At 35.8% G+C, this 18,134-nt stretch overlaps 2 protein-coding genes and 2 non-coding genes across 8 annotated transcripts; all 4 read right to left on the bottom strand.

Annotated features, from left to right (window-relative positions):
• Window positions 1-927: 927 nt before the first annotated feature.
• On the bottom strand, window positions 928-8,189 carry LOC109099406 (phosphate carrier protein, mitochondrial-like). 2 transcript variants are annotated; one of them, XM_019112924.2, is made up of 8 exons: window positions 8,035-8,189; window positions 7,661-7,798; window positions 6,085-6,209; window positions 4,231-4,410; window positions 3,236-3,417; window positions 2,723-2,895; window positions 1,676-1,786; window positions 928-1,325 (listed from the first exon to the last, which is right to left on the bottom strand). In XM_019112924.2, the coding sequence occupies exons 2-8, from the start codon at window positions 7,794-7,796 to the stop codon at window positions 1,165-1,167; spliced, it is 1,068 nt and encodes a 355-aa protein (XP_018968469.2). In that variant the 5' UTR covers window positions 7,797-7,798; window positions 8,035-8,189; the 3' UTR covers window positions 928-1,164. The 2 variants fall into 2 exon arrangements, with proteins under 2 accessions (XP_018968469.2, XP_042570950.1); XM_042715016.1 differs by lacking the exon at window positions 6,085-6,209 and adding an exon at window positions 5,860-5,987.
• LOC122135744 lies at window positions 1,386-1,616 on the bottom strand. Its single transcript, XR_006153666.1, has one exon. It is a non-coding gene; the product is annotated as a small nucleolar RNA SNORA53 (small nucleolar RNA).
• Window positions 2,970-3,200, bottom strand: LOC122135743. The gene has a single exon (XR_006153665.1). It is a non-coding gene; the product is annotated as a small nucleolar RNA SNORA53 (small nucleolar RNA).
• A 2,517-nt stretch (window positions 8,190-10,706) lies between the features above and the next one.
• Window positions 10,707-16,986, bottom strand: LOC109050276 (lamina-associated polypeptide 2, isoforms beta/gamma-like). Of its 4 annotated transcripts, none has more exons than XM_042715010.1 (7): window positions 16,692-16,986; window positions 16,338-16,584; window positions 15,058-15,175; window positions 14,771-14,947; window positions 13,233-13,336; window positions 13,001-13,107; window positions 10,707-11,518 (listed from the first exon to the last, which is right to left on the bottom strand). In XM_042715010.1, the coding sequence occupies exons 2-7, from the start codon at window positions 16,575-16,577 to the stop codon at window positions 11,167-11,169; spliced, it is 1,098 nt and encodes a 365-aa protein (XP_042570944.1). In that variant the 5' UTR covers window positions 16,578-16,584; window positions 16,692-16,986; the 3' UTR covers window positions 10,707-11,166. The 4 variants fall into 4 exon arrangements, with proteins under 4 accessions (XP_042570944.1, XP_042570947.1, XP_042570946.1 ...); XM_042715013.1 differs by having other exon boundaries at window positions 13,001-13,104; XM_042715012.1 differs by having other exon boundaries at window positions 16,338-16,587; window positions 16,705-16,986.
• Window positions 16,987-18,134: the final 1,148 nt, after the last annotated feature.

The following is an 18,134-nucleotide window of genomic DNA, read 5'->3' as shown; positions in this document are numbered from 1 at the left end:
AAAAGAAAATACTCTTTAAAAAAAATAATAATTTGAGCCACAAACTGAATCAATTGAGTGAGTCATTTACGCAGGAACCGCTTCGGTTGATTCAAACTCGTGACTCTGATCATTCGGTTTAAACGATTCACTAACAAAAAAAACAATCAAAAAAGCCATTCATTTGAGAATTTCGACGTCGCTTGTAATGATTTTAAAAAGCACGTATACTAGTAATGATGAATGAAACGGAGCCTTACGAAACTCCGAATCAGATAACCACTGCGTCGCAAAACGATTCACTGTTTCGAAGCGCTCCAATCGGATCGCGAATCATTTGATTCAGATCGACACTTCGGAGCAGGTTCCGATAGCGCATATTTGATCAAATTAACAACAATAATTTCTTATTCTACGACAGATTTCCAAAAGCAAAGGCATGTTACAACAATGCTGTGTTTCTGATGTCAGCATTAACTGCAATGTTAACTTAATACATTAAACATCAAAGACTTATGGTGGTGTCAATAAATAATAATAAGTCCTAATTTGTGACCCAATGCTGTGAAATGTTCTTTAATACCATTAAACTGTCCAATTCAAATGTAAAGAACACTACTGACCAGTATGTTATGTAAAGTAGAAGATATGTCCTGTAAATGTGCAAGACTTCCAATTCACTATTAATAACAACAACAACAAAATACCAGTGTGCAACATCAAGCTGCATTATAAATGACTTTATACAGTTAACATAAATGGTGCTCACTGTTGCCTTGAAAATAAGGAGGGGAGCAGAGACACTGCCTCTACTGGCCATAGACAGTTACTGCAACATTTGCCTAAAAATGCAAACACCAAAAGCAGTAAACATGCAAGCACTTTTGACTGAGTTCAAATGAATCCAAGCTTTGCAAGCATGCCAAAAGAAGAGAGACAGACCACTTCTTGAGTATAATATCCAGGTAGCTCTTTATTGTACTACTGACAAAAATGTCAGAGGTTAAAACCAGACGGCATTCATTCAAGTCACAAACCTTTTTATACAGACTACTTAGACATGGAGCGTCTCCCCTTCACCGTTATGATGTCAGAGGTGGGCGGGGCTCAGGACAGATTAAATACAGAAATCAGGAGGTGCGCGGCTGTGTCGAGGGGGAAGGTGGGCGATGGTTCGATCTCTGTTTACTCTGTGAGGCCAAGCTTCTTTTTGAGGGACTCGGGCATCTCGGGGGGAGGAGGGCGGGGCAGGCGGAAGTAGACCTTCACCGAGTCATAGATGAACCACTGCAGGGCCGTCAGGGTACCGATCATGATGATACGGGCGACGAGTCCCTTCCACACACCTGAAAAACACAACATTGCAAAAGTTTGAATTTTGAATAGTCAAAAACACTTTATCATAGTTTGTCTGCTCTCCAGCTGTTCTGCCCTGGTGTTCTCCTGTGAAGGATCAGGGCAGAGAGGATTCTGGGTAAGCAGGTAGACTGATCTCACACGCCAATGACTCAAGCACCTCCAACTGTACAGCCGTGAAGCTGCTGGGAGCCTCCGGCCCGATCCTGCCGCTCCCAGAGAGAGAGCACGACAGAAGCGGAGCGGAGGAACTCCCCAGAGGTGGATCTAAGGAGCGTGCTGTGAAAGAAAGAGTAAAGCACAATGAATTGAGATCTTCATCAAAAGACAAAAGTCTCACCCTTCGGTCCAAGCTTCTTGAGCACTTGTGCGGCTGTGCTTCCCTTCTCTTTGTTCAACACGGACACGACGGAGTCAGCAGGGTGAGACACGATGGCGCAGAACACACCAGCTACAAGACAAGAAAACATGCATCACCACTCTGATTTAAAGAACACAGATCTGTAAAAGTGTAGCGCTGATAAATCTAAAACGTTCACAAATTTCTAAAAATAATATATTTTTTAAGTCTGATGATATAAATGACTAATAAATGAAATTAAAAAGAAATAGTTTTTAAATTAGATAAATTATAATATTAATGATTATTATATTAATAATACAGAATAATAAAATGAATTTAAAATGAATATGGTATAATAATAATAATAATAACAACAAATAATAAAAAAAATAATGTAAAACTTAATTTCTAAAAATAATAAAATAATACATATATTTTTTTTAAATCTGGTAATATAAATGATAAATAAATAAAATTAAAAAGAAATTGTTTTAAATTAAATAAACTATAATATTAATGATTAAATAATCATATAAATAATATATTAATAATATGATAAAATTAATTTAAAATAATATGGTAAAATAATAATAATAATAATAATAATAATAATAATAAACCAAAAACAATTTAATTAAATAAAAATTAAATGTTTTACATTAAATAATAATAAAATGATTATTACAATTATTAATAATATATTACTGTTGTAATTGTTATTATTATTATATTAATATATTATTGTTATTCAATGTAAAACAATTCATTTTAATTTATTTTTATATTTATTATTATTAAGAATATTGATTTGATTTATAAAAAAAACTATATATATATATATATATATATATATATATATATATATATATATATATATATATATATATATATATATATAAATAATATTACAAATATTATTATTGATTTACATTACCATATTGTATACCATTTTATATTAATTTTTATTACTGATTCTATATTATTATTATTTTAAATAAGAGGCTATTTAAATAAGCAGAAATAATCCTCAGGGATCAGGCTCACCGATGTAACCAGCGACGAAGGTGACGACCAGCTGTTCGGGTTTGGAGCATTCGCTGCGGGGTTTGGGCACCACGTACTTGTAGAGCAACTCAACGGTGCGCTCGAAGCAGGCGAACTTCATCATGGTGTAGGGGATCTGTCTCATCCACAGAGGAACCACACCTTTGTAGAACCTGCCAGAAGATTCAACACTTATCAGCACACACACAGGTCAGAATTAAGGGCCTATTGGATTGTTTTTATATAGTTTGTCTGCTCTCCAGCTGTTCTGCCCTGGTGTTCTCCTGTGAAGGATCAGGGCAGAGAGGATTCTGGGTAAGCAGGTAGACTGATCTCACACGCCAATGACTCAAGCACCTCCAACTGTACAGCCGTGAAGCTGCTGGGAGCCTCCGGCCCGATCCTGCCGCTCCCAGAGAGAGAGCACGACAGAAGCGGAGCGGAGGAACCCCCCAGAGGTGGATCTAAGGAGCGTGTTGAGCTGCTATAAGGTCTGAAGTGCAGGACACTCACGCCCAGAGTCCTTCCTCGGCGTACATCTTGGGGGCACATTCTCTCAGGGTGTTGGCATAGCCAGGCTGAGTCTGGATACGCACTTTACACGCCTCCATAGGGGCCAGAGCGATATCTGCGAAGAACTCCGCGCTGGCAGAAGCAGCCAGATACAGAGAGGTTCTCCACAAGTATGCGTTTTCCTGAGAGGAAAGAAAGAACACATGAACATCAGCCAGTGGAGCAAGGCTGCATGGTATACCAGTTAAAAAAATAAACAAATTAATAGTAATAATAATATTAATAAATATTTATATATAGTGTGTATATTGTATTTATAAGTTTTTGCATAATTTAAAAATTATATAATTATAACATTTATCATTTAAATTTTTTTAATATACATTTAAAATTATGTACATTATGTACAAAAAATGATAAAACTAAATAAAAACAAAAAATAAAATATTAATCTAGTACAATAATAATAAAATTATAATATCTATTATTTGTATATAAATACTAATATTAATTAATAAACAATAAAAAGTTAAATTATAATTGTTAAAATAGTTATGGTATATGATTGTATATTATAATGTGTTAAATTAAATCAATATACAAGTGAAAAATATTCTAATTACAGCATTTTACTATTTATATTTAATAAATATTTTTAAATGACAAATTAACTTGATACAAAATTAAATTATAATATAACGAATTATATATATATATATATATATATATATATATATATATATATATATATATATATATATATATATATATATATATATATATATATATATATATATTCATTCAGCAATAAAACTTAAAGGTAACAATCTGACTAAAAAAAAAAAAAATTAACCAATTTAATGGTCAATTATTATTACTTGATTTCAAGTACCTAAAAGAGTTCAACTACCTGGAGCCAAAAATTTCTCCTAATTAATTGTCAGAATATTACTTTACTAAGTTACTTTATCCACTTAAAGTTGATCCGAGCTCACCTCTCCTAGCAGGTCACCGTACAGGATCTTGAACACCTCGTAGAAGCCGAACTTGCAGAGCCCCTGCATGGAGTATCCGATGAAGGTGGGCGCCCAACCTTTGGCCAACCCACGCACGCCGTCCTCTCTGATCGTGACCGAGAATCCATTGAAGATGCTCTTGTATTTAGCGGGATCCACCTAAACGCAGCATTTGGTTATTGCAAAGACATTCAGCAGACGCTCACAGAGGAACTTCACCAGGAACCGGCAGGTCATGAAGGAACACAGTTCATGGTTTCACTTCAAAAATGCCATACACATGCTGGATTTCCAAAACATGATTAATAAATCATAAAGTAAGCCAAATGTTACTTGGATGACATCACTGGCAGAGCGTCACAGATCGATTTAAAGGAACAGATCATTCAGAAATAGCATCTCTTTCTAAACTCAAACTACATTCTTTATTCCTTGAAACGCACAAGACTCAATTTTTATATATTATGTTTTCATGGAAAACAGCAGCTTGGACATTCTGCATAATATCTGCTTTTGGGTTTCAGTAGGAGTGTAACAATGTGTCATAACACAAAAATGCAACATGTATCATGGCTAGTGAATATTTGTGACCCTGGAGCACAAAAGCAGTGTTAAGTCTCTGGGGTATATTTGTAGCAATAGCCAAAAATACATTGTATGGGTCAAAATTATAGATTTTTCTTTTATGCCAAAAATTAGGATATTAAGTAAAGATCATGTTCCATGAAGATATTTTGTAAATTTACTACTGTATATAGATCAAAACTTAATTTTTGATTAGTAATATGCATTGCTAAGAATTCATTTGGACAACTTAAAAGATGATTTTCTCAATATTTAGATTTTTTTGCACCCTCAGATTCCAGATTTTCAAATAGTTGTATCTCAGACAAATATATAAATGTGACCTTGAACCACAAAACCAGTCATAAGGGTCAATTTTCCAAAATTGAGATGTATACATCATCTGAAAGCTGAATAAATAATCTCTCCATTGATGTATGGTTTGTTAGGACGACAATTTTTGTCTGAGATACAACTATATGAAAATCTGGAATCTGAGGGTGGAAAAAAATCTAAATATTGAGAAAATCATCTTTAAAGTTGTTCAGATGAATTCTTAACAATGCATATTACTAATCAAAAATTAAGTTTTGATATATTTACAGTAGGAAATTTACTAAATATCTTCATGGAACATGATCTTTACTTATTATCCTAATGAATTTTGGCATAAAAGAAAAATCTATAATTTTGACCCATACAATGTATTTTTGGCTATTGCTACAAATATACCCCAGAGACTTAACACTGCTTTTGTGCTCCAGGGTCACACACATATATATAAAATAGCCATTTTACCTCTAATTTAGTTTAGTTTAAAGTATTATGCATCAAACTAAATTGTGACATTGTATTGTTACACCCCTATGCTTCAGAAAAGAAAATGTAGTTCATGTTATCTCACGAGCGATTATTAACTGCATGAGTTCTCCATGACAAATGAACATTAGCTGGTTAGTCAAATCACTTCAAAAGCGTCAGTGAGCCTCGGCCGTGATGTCATCTCATGTAACGCTGATGGAGGGGAGGGAGATGAGTACAGACCTGGAGCCGGCACTTGACCAAGTCGAGGGGCACGACGGCCGTGTGTGTGATACCACAGCTCAAGATGCCCCCGAACCCGCAGAGGGCGTAGTATTTCCCCGAGCCGAACTCACAGCTGTCTGCCGACTCTGTGACGTGAGGGAACACACATGCTCATGCATCACAACACCACACTTAACATGCTGAGGAGGGGTTGCACCGGGGTCGACACACACACACACGGACCTGCATTCGGCACTTGACCAGGTCGAGGGGCACCACAGCCGTGTGTGTGGTGCCGCAGCTGAGGATTCCTCCGAAGCCACAGAGGAGGAGGTACTTCTGTGAGCCGAACTCACAGCTGTCTCCCTCTGAGGAGAAACACCGAATCATGTTCATCCACACAGTCTGAGACGCTCGGTTCAGGGGTTAGTGGACGGCATGACCTTTGACCTGCTTTCAGACCAGCTGACGTGTTTATCAGGGGCTTTCTGACCTTCAAATATGATCTTCTTCGATCGAGGGAACACCATTATAAATTAAGAAGGCAGAAACTGTTTATTTTAATCTAAAAAGAAAGTTATAAATGTATAAAATATTGTGTAGAAATATATTAATATTACAAATAATATTAACTTCAATAATACACATATTCATATAAACAATCTAATAATGAAAATTCAGTTCAGACTATATTTATTAAGCATTATTATTATTATTATTACTAATTTGTTTTGGACAGCTCCACTATCTGCAGCTATAGATAGACTGTCAGCATTTGTAATTAAATATAAATAATGTTTATAATACATTATGTATTTTACCAATTTTGTTCAATAAAACCATATGAGTAATTGCTTTTTATACTATATTTGAACTAATTATTATGGCCTCATTGTTATTATATATTTATTTTATGTAATTTTAAAGGCAATTGTTCACTTAGGTCTATTTTTATTACAAGATAAAAGTATTATAATTATCCAAATAATCGACCGATTACCAAAATAATCGCTAGTGGCAGTCCAAGTACATCTACACATAATTATTACTTAACAACCTAAGGGAGAAGCACTGATAACACGGGTAAAACACGCAAAATGTGTATAAAAAAATAAAATAAATTACGATTAGATGTTGGGCCAGATACACGACACCGGTCCTGAACCCGTTCCTGAGCGCCAATCAGAACGCGCCTTCTTGAGCGCTGGACGCGCTGCTGCGCCAGACAGCCAATCAGACCGCGCCTCATTGCGAACCGCAATAGACACGCAGGTCATGTGCAGAATATGACGCTTTAAATAAAGAAAATCGCGTCCCCTGACCGTCTCAATAACATTCTGACATAATTACACGAGTCTGGTGTATTAAAATGTTAAAAGGCCTCCTGGAACATTTATAACGCATCCCGCGACTTTGTCCTTCACTGCCCTCCGTGAATGCAACAAGGCCAGATAAGTTAACGTCACTCACCCGAGCCGCGCTAAACGACTATTTAACGCAGATCTATACCATAGACTGTATAAAAACATCTATACATGTGATCAATGCAGGGACTGAAAGGACTAAAGCATTTAAAGGGAACGTCCTAATATTCTAAACCACAGCTCAAGAGGATCTAGCGTTAGTTAGCATAGCGCTAATGCTAACTAGTATCCTAACCTTCCATTCATCGTTCAGAAGGAGGAATCCCATCCTGAGCATCCACTTCAAGCATTAATACAACAATAAACGGAAAAATGCGATGGTTAAGAGTGTCTTTCTTAATTTAACCTCCGTAAAACATGAAAATGAGGTGTTTTTTGCTCTCCAGGTGTCTTACCGGCGGTTGCGGCGGCGGCGAGCCTGCGCTTCTGTACGGGAGCGTGGGTCTCCGGTTCACCGGCTTTCTGCAGCGTGAACAACGGGGCGCTGAAGGGGTTCCCCCGGGCCAGCTGAGTCAGTGCGGTCGGATACATGTCTGATGGACCAAATAAACAACGGTTAGGCGCCGAACACACACTCTCTCTCTCTCTCTCTGTGTCTCTCTCTCTGTGGAGAGGTCAGCGCTCTCGAGTCGGACGTTACAATAGAAATAGCGCTAAACTTAGCATTTAAGACGTTAAAACGCCACCGTGTGAAGAAACCGTGACAAGACGATTCAATCTGTGCGTGAAGACCAAGAAAAAGGTCGTGAAAGGTTGGCGAAACTCTTACTTTAGTGAAGTTGTCGCAAAATGGCGCTTCCGTCCTCTCCGCTACCGGCTGCGCATAGAGACCGAGCGGAGCGCGCGAGCGCCGCAAGCCTGGACCGCGACTGCGTCACTGCAGGCCCCGCCCACCTTATTACAAATCCTACAATGGCGAAGTTTTAGTTCATGAATATTAATATACAATTCTATATAAAAAAACAAAACATATTTTTTAAAAAAAAAAACAACAACACATTTTGAGTGCAGATGAGGTACATAGTGATATCAATTAACAATGAGCTATGATTAAATAAAACAATTTTACATTAATTCACTTATTAGTGTAGGGAATGTATAGGATTTCGCCCATCTAGGGGTATTTTTATTGTAATTAATTATTTTTTGCTTTATTGGAAATGTATAGGGTTTATCCTAAGGGGTATAAATATGTTTAATGTGGGCAATAATCTTTTATTTGTTAGTTTGTTGGGGTGTATTTATTTATTTTTTGTTTTTGTAGAGAATATTTATAGAGAAAATTTAGCCCTTCTAAAGGAGAAACATGCCCTCTGTATTTTATCATGTTATATGTTATTATATATGTCAAGGTGATAATATTTTTGTTTGTTAGTTTGCTGGGGTGTTGTTTTGATTAATTAGGATTTATTTTTACTTTATTTAGTTTTCATTTATTTATCCAGAGGGTATAAAATATGTCTAAAAAGGGAAATATGACCTCTGTAATACTATTTTTTGTTATTAGTTTGTTGAGATGTTTGTATTTCTTTATTTAATTTTATATTTTTATTAATCCAGTTACTTTTGTTTTCAAAGTAATTTTTTATGTTTGCTAATGACATGATTTTCTTTTTATAAAATGCAAGGATTTTCTTCTAAGAATGTTTATCTTGTATATTATTATTATATATTTATTATGTTTCTAAAATTTAAATGACACATCAAATAGTCCTGCCAACCCATAAATGTTCATGCAATATAATTTTCTAACTTAATATACTGATATAATAAGTTTAGATAAGAAAACGTCTTTAAAAATAAAAAGTGTCTTATATAATAATTGTTATTAATAGAGAAGTAACACATGCATGAAATGAAATAATCTGCCTCTAAACCAAATCAATTATTTTAAACAAAAATACAGGGTGAGCCTGTAATATATGAAAGTCATATATGAAAGTCAAACCTCAGAGTAAAAAATTACAGGAAACATTCCTGGTACAATAAAATTACTGGAGTGTGTGTGTGTGTGTGTGAGTCACTGAACTGACCTTGCTGTAAATAAACTGCAAGCAAGGGTCACCTCTCGGATTTCAATGGTCTTCTTTTATTTCACACAAGAATTGTATTGAATCAAGGATAAATAATGAATTCTGTACAACCAGTTTTCCACAATTAGCTGCCTAAATACAGAGTTCACATTGGACTTGTGTACCATCTACTGCCTTTGACACAGCAGGACAAAGCTAAGATGTTAGGTAGTGGATTTGGTATATCTACATTTTAAGTAACCCACTGAGTTTTAAAAATGTTTTTATTTTATAGAAGACATTAGAAAAATAGTGCAGTTAAAAAGTAACTAAACAGTAGCAAAATATAAAAAGAAACCCCTGTATTTCTCAATGAAATTAAAGATATAGTGAGTAAATGTATCCAGTTTTGTTTTTTAAAAAAAAGCACAGAAATGAATTCATAGTTTAGTCAGATGACTGCCAGTGTTTGAGGAATAACAGACGTCTGATTACAGTCAACAACTGGCAAGTGTCGGTGGACTCAGTTCTCATCACGGGTTTAAAATCAGCTATAATGCCACATCACATTATGAAAACATCACAAACACATTAAACAAGCCGCCATTATCTATTAAAAAAAAAAACAGAAGTTGAGCATTACTTACTACATGAGACTTTCAAAGATCACATTTTCTTTCAAGCTCTTGATAAAAAAATAAATATCAATCAATGTTTAGTACTAAAACCAAACATCATCTGAGCTGCTAGTTTGAACATTTCACTGCTACAAACCATTCAAAACGAACGCAACCGAGTGAATCTCACACCGTCAAAGCCATATTTCACCACAAAATCAACTATCATTTGCTAATTATTTTAAATATTTTCAGTTAAACACATTCCACCAGATTCTCATTACTGCAATTCAAAAATAATGATACATTATTTAAATGTAAAGTAAGTGTACACTGTGACTGAATCGAATTGTTTTTATGCCAATTTTAAGTAAAAAAAAATATATATATATTATTATTATTTTTTTTCAGATCAGATTGCATAACAGATTTATTTTTGCATAACAGTATTTTTTCCCCATTGCAGTATTGCAAATGTTCTTTTTTACACTAAGGTAATGACAATTAGTTTTTTTTTTTGCATTACAGTAATACAACTTTTTTTGCATTATGTAATTACAATAATTTTTTTGCATTATGGTAATGAGAATGAGATTTTAAAAATGTTTTTGCATTATACCAACACAATGCAAAAAGTCTTAAACCATGCAAAATACTATATATATTTTTTTTTTTTTTTTTTTTTTTCTTTCTCTGATTTTATAGTGAAACATGACCCACATATTTAATTTTTATAATAACCACCCTATTATACAACAATAATCTCACCACTCTCTCATCATCAACAACACATTAATTCAAATCAAAAACAGAATAACAAAAAAAAAAAACTCCCCATGATTATTCAGGAAATCATTTCAGATATCAAATAAACCATTTCCCCAAACATTCAGCTTCAGGCTTTTCCTTCCAGCCCCAACGTGTGTGAAACCAAACTGTGCTTCCGTTGGCCATATCTTGGCACCTGACCACTCGTTGTGAACCGGGAGGCCACTGAGCGGCGAATGATTCACTGTGAGCCAACTCTACACTTCTCTACATCGTCTCGAATGCTACAAAACCGTAAAATCACAAAGCAAGATCAAAACACACAATGCACAGAGTTTAAAGACTACTTGAAACACGAGTCTATTCAGACGTGACCGCTCGGGTCTAACTGCGAAAACCAGAATCCCTCCCTCCCCGAACCCTGCCGACGCGTCGCTCCGTAAAGCACTAGAAAATCAGTCTGACAGTAGATGCATGCTGAAGCTGGTTGACGGACCGCGCCGCTCATTTGCCGTCGTCGCCCTCGGCTGGGCTTTCAGAGCTAATGTAATTGACGATGGGCGTGATGACATTGTCCTGGACATAGAGCTGGCAGGCACTGATCTGATCAGCGGAGACGCTCTGGAAGGCGTAATACAGAGACGCAGCCAGTGTGACGAACACCAGAAGCTTCAACCAGAACGCGAACCAGCGGCGGGGTTTGGGACGGGCGGCCGGCGCTCCGCTGCGAACATCTGCGACGGAGGATTTGGTCACTGTGTAAGTGTTCTGCTGCAGGAGCGGCTCCTCGGACCTGAGGTTCAGCAGCTTCACCGGACGGCCAGCAGCACCACGGATCGGCTTCCGACATGTGGCACTGTTCAGATACACAGCGTTATTATGGAGTTTAATTAAAGAAGTGATAAGACAGGCTGGCAGAATGAAGATTTTTTTTTTTTTTACTATATAGATTTTTATTTAGATTTATTGCCCTTATCAAAAGCAGTCGAATGTTCGGTCATTTTGTTTTAATGACAAACAGAAGCATTGAAAATATTTAATTTAACTTACAATCTTCAAATTAGCTGAAAGAAAATATTCAAATATTCCATTTAACCTCCTGATACCCGGCAAAAAAATATTAGTATTTTTTCATGTCATTACATTGTTTAGAGCATTTTTTTTTTTTTTTTTAAATGATATTTCATTCATAAGTTATGCTAAATCCTTGGTAGAGGACATTGGGACTCAATTAAAAATAATAATAATAATAATAATAATAATAAATTAAAAGACATGAATGAACACGCATGGCAAAAACAATATATATATATTTTTAAACCAATACATTTTTAGTTTTCAGGATTTCTTTTTATTTTTTTTATACCAAACTTTGTATAAAGATGATTCTCAACTATGTTATAACAGAATAATTTTATATACTGTTTTTCTTTCTGCAAAATGTGTGTAAAATGGCCATAAACAGGTTTTCTCATTATATACAATGCATCTATAAACTAGATCTAATTTGTATATTAATGTGTTTTTGGGGCAATGTAATAAAAAAAGAAGTGTAATAATTGACAAGATTTTCATAGAAATTTATAATATTTCATAGGAATATTGAAATCTAATTTCTTTCCCTGTTCATTTGTTGTGTCTCCCAAAATGCGTAATAAACATGCTTTTAGTCCCAATGTCCTCAAATGAGGACATGTATGAAATCAACGTCCTGTTTCGTAACAGAAAGTCATATTTTGATTTGAAACCCCATAACATTTTCCTGAGATGCTGATTTATGACACACAGTTTAAAAATTAGTCAGATTTAAATGATAATTGCTACAAAATATTATCATATTATCTGACATGTTTGAAGACCAAAGAGAGGGAGTGGTCACGGTGAAACATCCAACTATTTAGTGTCTCTGAAAAGCCCTGAATGTGCTCTGTACAGGACATACAGACTTATGTACAGTCTCAGAGAAATTCACTAAAATGTAATGTCCTCATATGAGGGCGCAGGGTCTCAGGAGGTTAACGATGCAGTAAAACACCCAAAGATTTTCATCTGCTTTTGGTCATAATTTTAACCATGAAATCAGGAAACAATGTCATGCATGTGACACAGAGGCTGAGAATTGAACAAATAGTTGCAATCTGGCTCACATTCATTACAAATGGCTGTAAAAATCAAAAACGCTATGAAACGCATCGTATTTTGTTAGAAAGTCTGAAATGCTTGAGCAAAGCAGGCTTTATTTTTGGATAAGAAACAAGAAACAAATACAGGATTTCGTTCAGCAAATATGACGCAGGTCAAACTTGCACTAAAGAGGACCGCACATCTTCATACTCACGTTAATCCAGTTGGAGTGGCAGGTTCATCTGGGAAGATTTCCTTTAGAATATCTCCTCCATCCACAGAGGATTCCTCACTGACTGCTGCGGTCTCCTCCACCTGCTGCTGGAAAGAATAAAACTCAACTATTACAGCAGCGCAGCAGATTAGACCGTGCACCATAATTCAGGGCCTGATGAGACTCTACTGTGATGCTAAGTGTACTGTTTCTGTGCTTGTGCAGTCTTTACTTTAGCTCGCTGTCTGCTGCTGGTCCTGATGGTGACTGGAGTCTTTCCTCGGCTCCGGACCAGTTTAGTCACAACGGGAACCGGCTCTGGTACGGGATCAACTCCTGCCAATCCAATGCAGAGCAAAACGATACTTAATATATAACTTTAAATCATTTTTTTTAATTATAATTACAACTTTTGGAACAATGAACTCTTTTTACTCTTAAGAATAAAAAAATCTTGACTTGATATCGAATCAAAATCGATCATTGCATCCAAAAGTAGATATAAGACAATAACACATGAAAGTCGTCTTGGTGAATTATTCCAATAACAATGACTGTCCTATATTCCAAAGCCATGCGTTATGCATTTAAAAATTAGCATGCAAAACATGTGCAAAGTGCAAAAACAAATACACTCATTCATCATAAAACTAAAAGTCAGCCAGAGATATAATTAGTTACACGACTCAGTTTGAAGCAGTTGGATATTGGGATATTAGAGACACAAGTGAAGAACATCACCTTGTTTACATTATAAATATTAGTTTAGTAAGCAAATGCAAGGTTACGCCAAAAATATGTAAACATTTGGATTCGTGTCGAATGATAGGTAAGTGAACAGAATGTCATTTTCACTTTCACTTTAAACGTATTTGGTTTGGCATTTAAAGGGATACTCCACCCCAAAATGAACATTTTGTCATTAATCACTTCCAAACCCATAAACGCTCCGTTCGTCTTCAGAACACAATTTAAGATATTTTGGATGAAAGCCGGGAGGCCTGTGACTGTCCCATAGACTGATAGTAAATAACAGTGTCAAGGTCCATAAAAGGTATGAAAGTCTTCTTCAGAATACTCCATCTGCCATCAGACGTGCAATCTGGGTTATATGAAGCGACACAAACACTTTTTGTAAGCGAAGAAAACAAAAATAATGACTTTATTCAATAAAATAAAGTCTCCTCTGTGTCTCTCCATATCACCGTATGCTGTGTATGCTCTTCTGTGTCCTCCCCACCACAAGGATGCGCTGTTTTCTTTCAAATTAAAGCTAAATACAAGTAGAAACAGCGCATCCTTGTGGCGCGGAGGACACAGAAGAGCATACGCAGCATACGGTGATATGCAGAGACACAGAGGAGACTTTATTTTATTGAATAAAGTCATTATTTTTGTTTTTCTTCGCTTACAAAAAGTGTTCCCGTCGCTTCATATAACCCAGATTGCACGTCTGATGGCAGATGGAGTATTCTGAAGAAGACTTTCATACCTTTTATGGACCTTGACACTGTTATTTATTTGTCAGTCTATGGGACAGTCACAAGCCTCCCGGTTTTCATCCGAAATATCTTAAATTGTGTTCCGAAGACGATCAAAGCGTTTATGGGTTTCAAAGTACATTAACATAAGAGATTCATTTTGGGGTGAACTAACCCTTTAAAATAGCTTAAATGTTATTTAGAATGAATGCCACTATCACGTGTACAAATGTTTCATTATTTCTGAATGCAGTAGTAGAAAAACTTGACTCAGTGTTGATCGGTTCACCTTCTTTGTCGCTGTACTGTTCTTCTTCGGCCGAGTGTGTGCTGCCGTTCTGGTTTCCATCGGCTTTGATGGTGACGGCCTCAGGGAGGGTGGTCTCAGGTTCAGGGAGGCGGGTCTCCACCGGCGGATGCTCCAGGAGCAGTTGAAGCTTCTTCTCGTACAGCTTACGTGTAGAGGCTGCGATGCATACAGAACCAATACAGTACAAGCCTTCAGAAATCTACAGATGCAGGACATTCATCAATACTCACAAACACAATAAGACCGCCGAAAACCGTTGTACCCACCAACAATTGGTCCTGAATGGACTCCATACTTCAGAAGCTGGACCTTCAGCTCTTCATCAGTCAAACCAGAGACGTCGTTCTCTTCTGCCCGACCTCGGTCCGTCTTTCTTGTGGCTTTCTGAAGATTGAGGGAGTATCAAAAGGAAAATGCATGTAAATACTTTTATTAATCTCCATTTCGACCTACTAAGAACATCAGAGAAGAGCTTCTATGTGTATAGAATGTAAAAGTGTTTACATGTAAAATAACTTTGTAAGTCAGAAAAATATTAATTATTAGCAATTATATATAAATATATTTATACAAGCACACATCCATATATATATTGAGTATATTAAGAAAAAATTAAGAAAAAAAGCACTGGTCGATCTGTTTATGATCATAACATTCTCAGGATAATAATGATAATCATTATTATTATATTTCATGTAATAGTTCTGATTATATATTTAGTTATTGGTAATAAAATATGTAAAATCCATAATGTTTGAATGGTCGGTCTCAAAAAACTAGAATTATTGTGATAACAATAATTATTATAATCAGAAATTCTCATCATGATAATAATTCTAATTATTATCATATTTCCTGTAATAATTATTAGCATATATTTAATAAACATTAAAATATTCTTAATATTAAAAATGTTATGGGGTATTAAATCAAAATTATGGTTTGCCACAAGAACACATTAATATGCAAATTAGATGCAATGTATAGAATGGGAATTCCAATTTATGGACATTGTATGCACATGTTGCAAAAAGTTAAATAGTATCAAATCATTCTGTTATAATTTTCATAACATGGTTGAGAATCATCTTTGTGCAAAGTTTGGTTAAAAATAGCCTGAAACCTTAAAACTGATTGGTGAATGAAAAAAACAAAATAAATAAAACATTGTTTTTGCATATACATGCCTTATCATTTCTGTTTATTTGAGTAACTTAGTATCTACAAAGGTCATAAAATATATTTTATTTAAAAATAGACCAACCTTAGGTCTATAATCCAAAGTGTTCATAAATTACAACAATTTAGATTAGATTAGATTAGATTCAACTTTATTGTCACTGCACATGTAAGGTACAAGGCAACGAAATGCAGTAAAGTTTGGATAGTGCACTTTAATGCCTATTTTAAAAAATGGGGGGCATTCGTATGCTCCGACCAATGCAATGACATAAAAAAAATTAAAACAATTTTTTAATGCTTCTCAGGGTTAGGCACAATCAGTGTTAATGAATGCATGTGATTTCAGAGGCTCGTTCTCGCGCACCTTCCCCGAGCGGCTCTTGTTGGACACCGGCGGCGCTGTCAGCTCCTCATCGCTGGAGAAAGTGTCCGGAGCGGGAGCAGAGAGCCTCTTCTTGTTGAGCACCGTCAGATTCTTCAGATACAGCTGCACATACACGTCTTTCTTGCTGTCGGCGCTGGGCAGAGGGACGTTATTCGCCAGTAACTCGCTCTTCAGCTTCTCTTTAGTGAGCAGCGCCGGATCCTCGAGGAATTGCGCCATGCTTGATCTGTATTTACAGAATGCAATATTACACACGGGTTATTACTTACAAAACGCAAACGCAGCTATTTCCCTTCCACTTATGAAAGCCAAGCGGTGTGTTTTTGTTAGTACCTGAACGAGAATAAACGAGAATAAATGAAAATAAAAGCGCGCGACTCTGTTGACACCCGTCAGACCGGCTCGCGCCTTCCGTGTGAAAGTCCTCGTAGGATTTCACGACGAACACAGCTATCTGTTACACCCCCAAAAATATGTTTTGGGTGATTGCGCATCGAAGCTTGTGGGTTAATAAAAACAGCGCTGCTGAAATGCGTAATTAAACGGTTTTGCGAAGGCGGATAAAAGAAGAAATGGCTCGGTGCGCGCCTCGGAACTGGCACGGTGGATCAAAGCTCAACGCTCATTGGTCGAACGGGTTAAGTAAGGCGTTCTCCTATTGGTCGGCGCCGAAGAGCGACCCAAAACAAAGAGGCAGAGCGACAGCTGCAACACACACTTGAATTTATTTACAGCAGGATTCTGTACAATACAACCTCTGCGTTATTGTGAAGCCTGTGAAAAATAAATAAATAAGGAAAACATTATTATGAGTTCAGTAAAACAGAAAAAGTTAAAGATAGGGATTGTAGTTCATAATAAAAGACTACAATGTAAGTGGGGGAGGGGTGTAAGTACATGAATATGGTCATTATGTTGCATTATGGTTTTTTAAAAATCATGGTATTACTCTACCACAGTGCCAACTTTTGTAATCATGGAGAAACCTCAACCCTATAAAGCCTGTAAATCACATCATGCATTTATTTCTAAGGCCTCTAAATTATTAATATGATCAAAACTTTGCTGAATTTTTGCTTTTACTTGCCTTTGGAATGATAGTTTATACTCTTTTAGGAAGTAAAAGATCTGACTATAACTAACTTTTTGTTGTATATATAATTTTAGGAAATATAGAGTGATATTTATATACATTTATATTCTCACTATACACTATATGGCCCATAAAACCTGATGAATGAAATATGATTCAAAACATAAAACACATATGCAAACTTTTTTTATATATATATTTTGCCTAAATGTTCAATTAACTATTCCATGTAACCAAAAAAAAAAAAAAAGTCTCCGGGTGTGTGTGTACATTATTCAATGCAGAGCACAAAGTACGAGTATGGGACACCATACTTGGCTACACGTCACTTTTCAATGCACAAGGTTACATATAAGTGTTTTAAAGAGAATATCAATCTATTTATAATTCCAATAATACATGTTCCCTCAAAATATTGAAATGTTGGACAAAAATGCACATGGTAAGACTAAATCATTCCATTGTGGACGAGTACACTCAATATTTAGCAAGTACAGCATAGCATCCTAAAGATGGCAGCATAAGCATTATTAGACCAGGAGCTCTACTGTAGGACAGATGCATGAGGTCAAGTGGACTGTATTTAGCAGCAAATCCGGGACAAATCTGTTCTTGTGGTATGACACACATGGGGAAGTACAAAGTATACGCCACTGTAAAGCAAACACAGATGACATGCACAT

The sequence above is a fragment of the Cyprinus carpio genome, chromosome A25, assembly GCF_018340385.1.
Source record: "Cyprinus carpio isolate SPL01 chromosome A25, ASM1834038v1, whole genome shotgun sequence".
NCBI classification, from domain to species: domain Eukaryota; kingdom Metazoa; phylum Chordata; class Actinopteri; order Cypriniformes; family Cyprinidae; genus Cyprinus; species Cyprinus carpio.
This window is presented reverse-complemented; position numbering and strand designations above follow the sequence as displayed.

What these genes read in the sequence shown, in the direction of transcription:
- LOC109099406 (XM_042715016.1), bottom strand. Translation starts at nt 7,796, where the DNA reads ATGTATCCGACCGCACTGACTCAGCTGGCCCGGGGGAACCCCTTCAGC. An exon ending in ACGGTGACCTGCTAGGAGAG is followed by an intron (nt 3,418 to 4,230) that starts GTGAGCTCGGAT and finishes CTTTCCTCTCAG; the next exon opens with GAAAACGCATACTTGTGGAG. An exon ending in GCCGAGGAAGGACTCTGGGC is followed by an intron (nt 2,896 to 3,235) that starts GTGAGTGTCCTG and finishes ATCTTCTGGCAG; the next exon opens with GTTCTACAAAGGTGTGGTTC.
- LOC109050276 (XM_042715011.1), bottom strand. Translation starts at nt 16,577, where the DNA reads ATGGCGCAATTCCTCGAGGATCCGGCGCTGCTCACTAAAGAGAAGCTG. An exon ending in ACAAGAGCCGCTCGGGGAAG is followed by an intron (nt 15,176 to 16,337) that starts GTGCGCGAGAAC and finishes CTCAATCTTCAG; the next exon opens with AAAGCCACAAGAAAGACGGA. An exon ending in GCCACTCCAACTGGATTAAC is followed by an intron (nt 11,519 to 13,000) that starts GTGAGTATGAAG and finishes GTATCTGAACAG; the next exon opens with TGCCACATGTCGGAAGCCGA.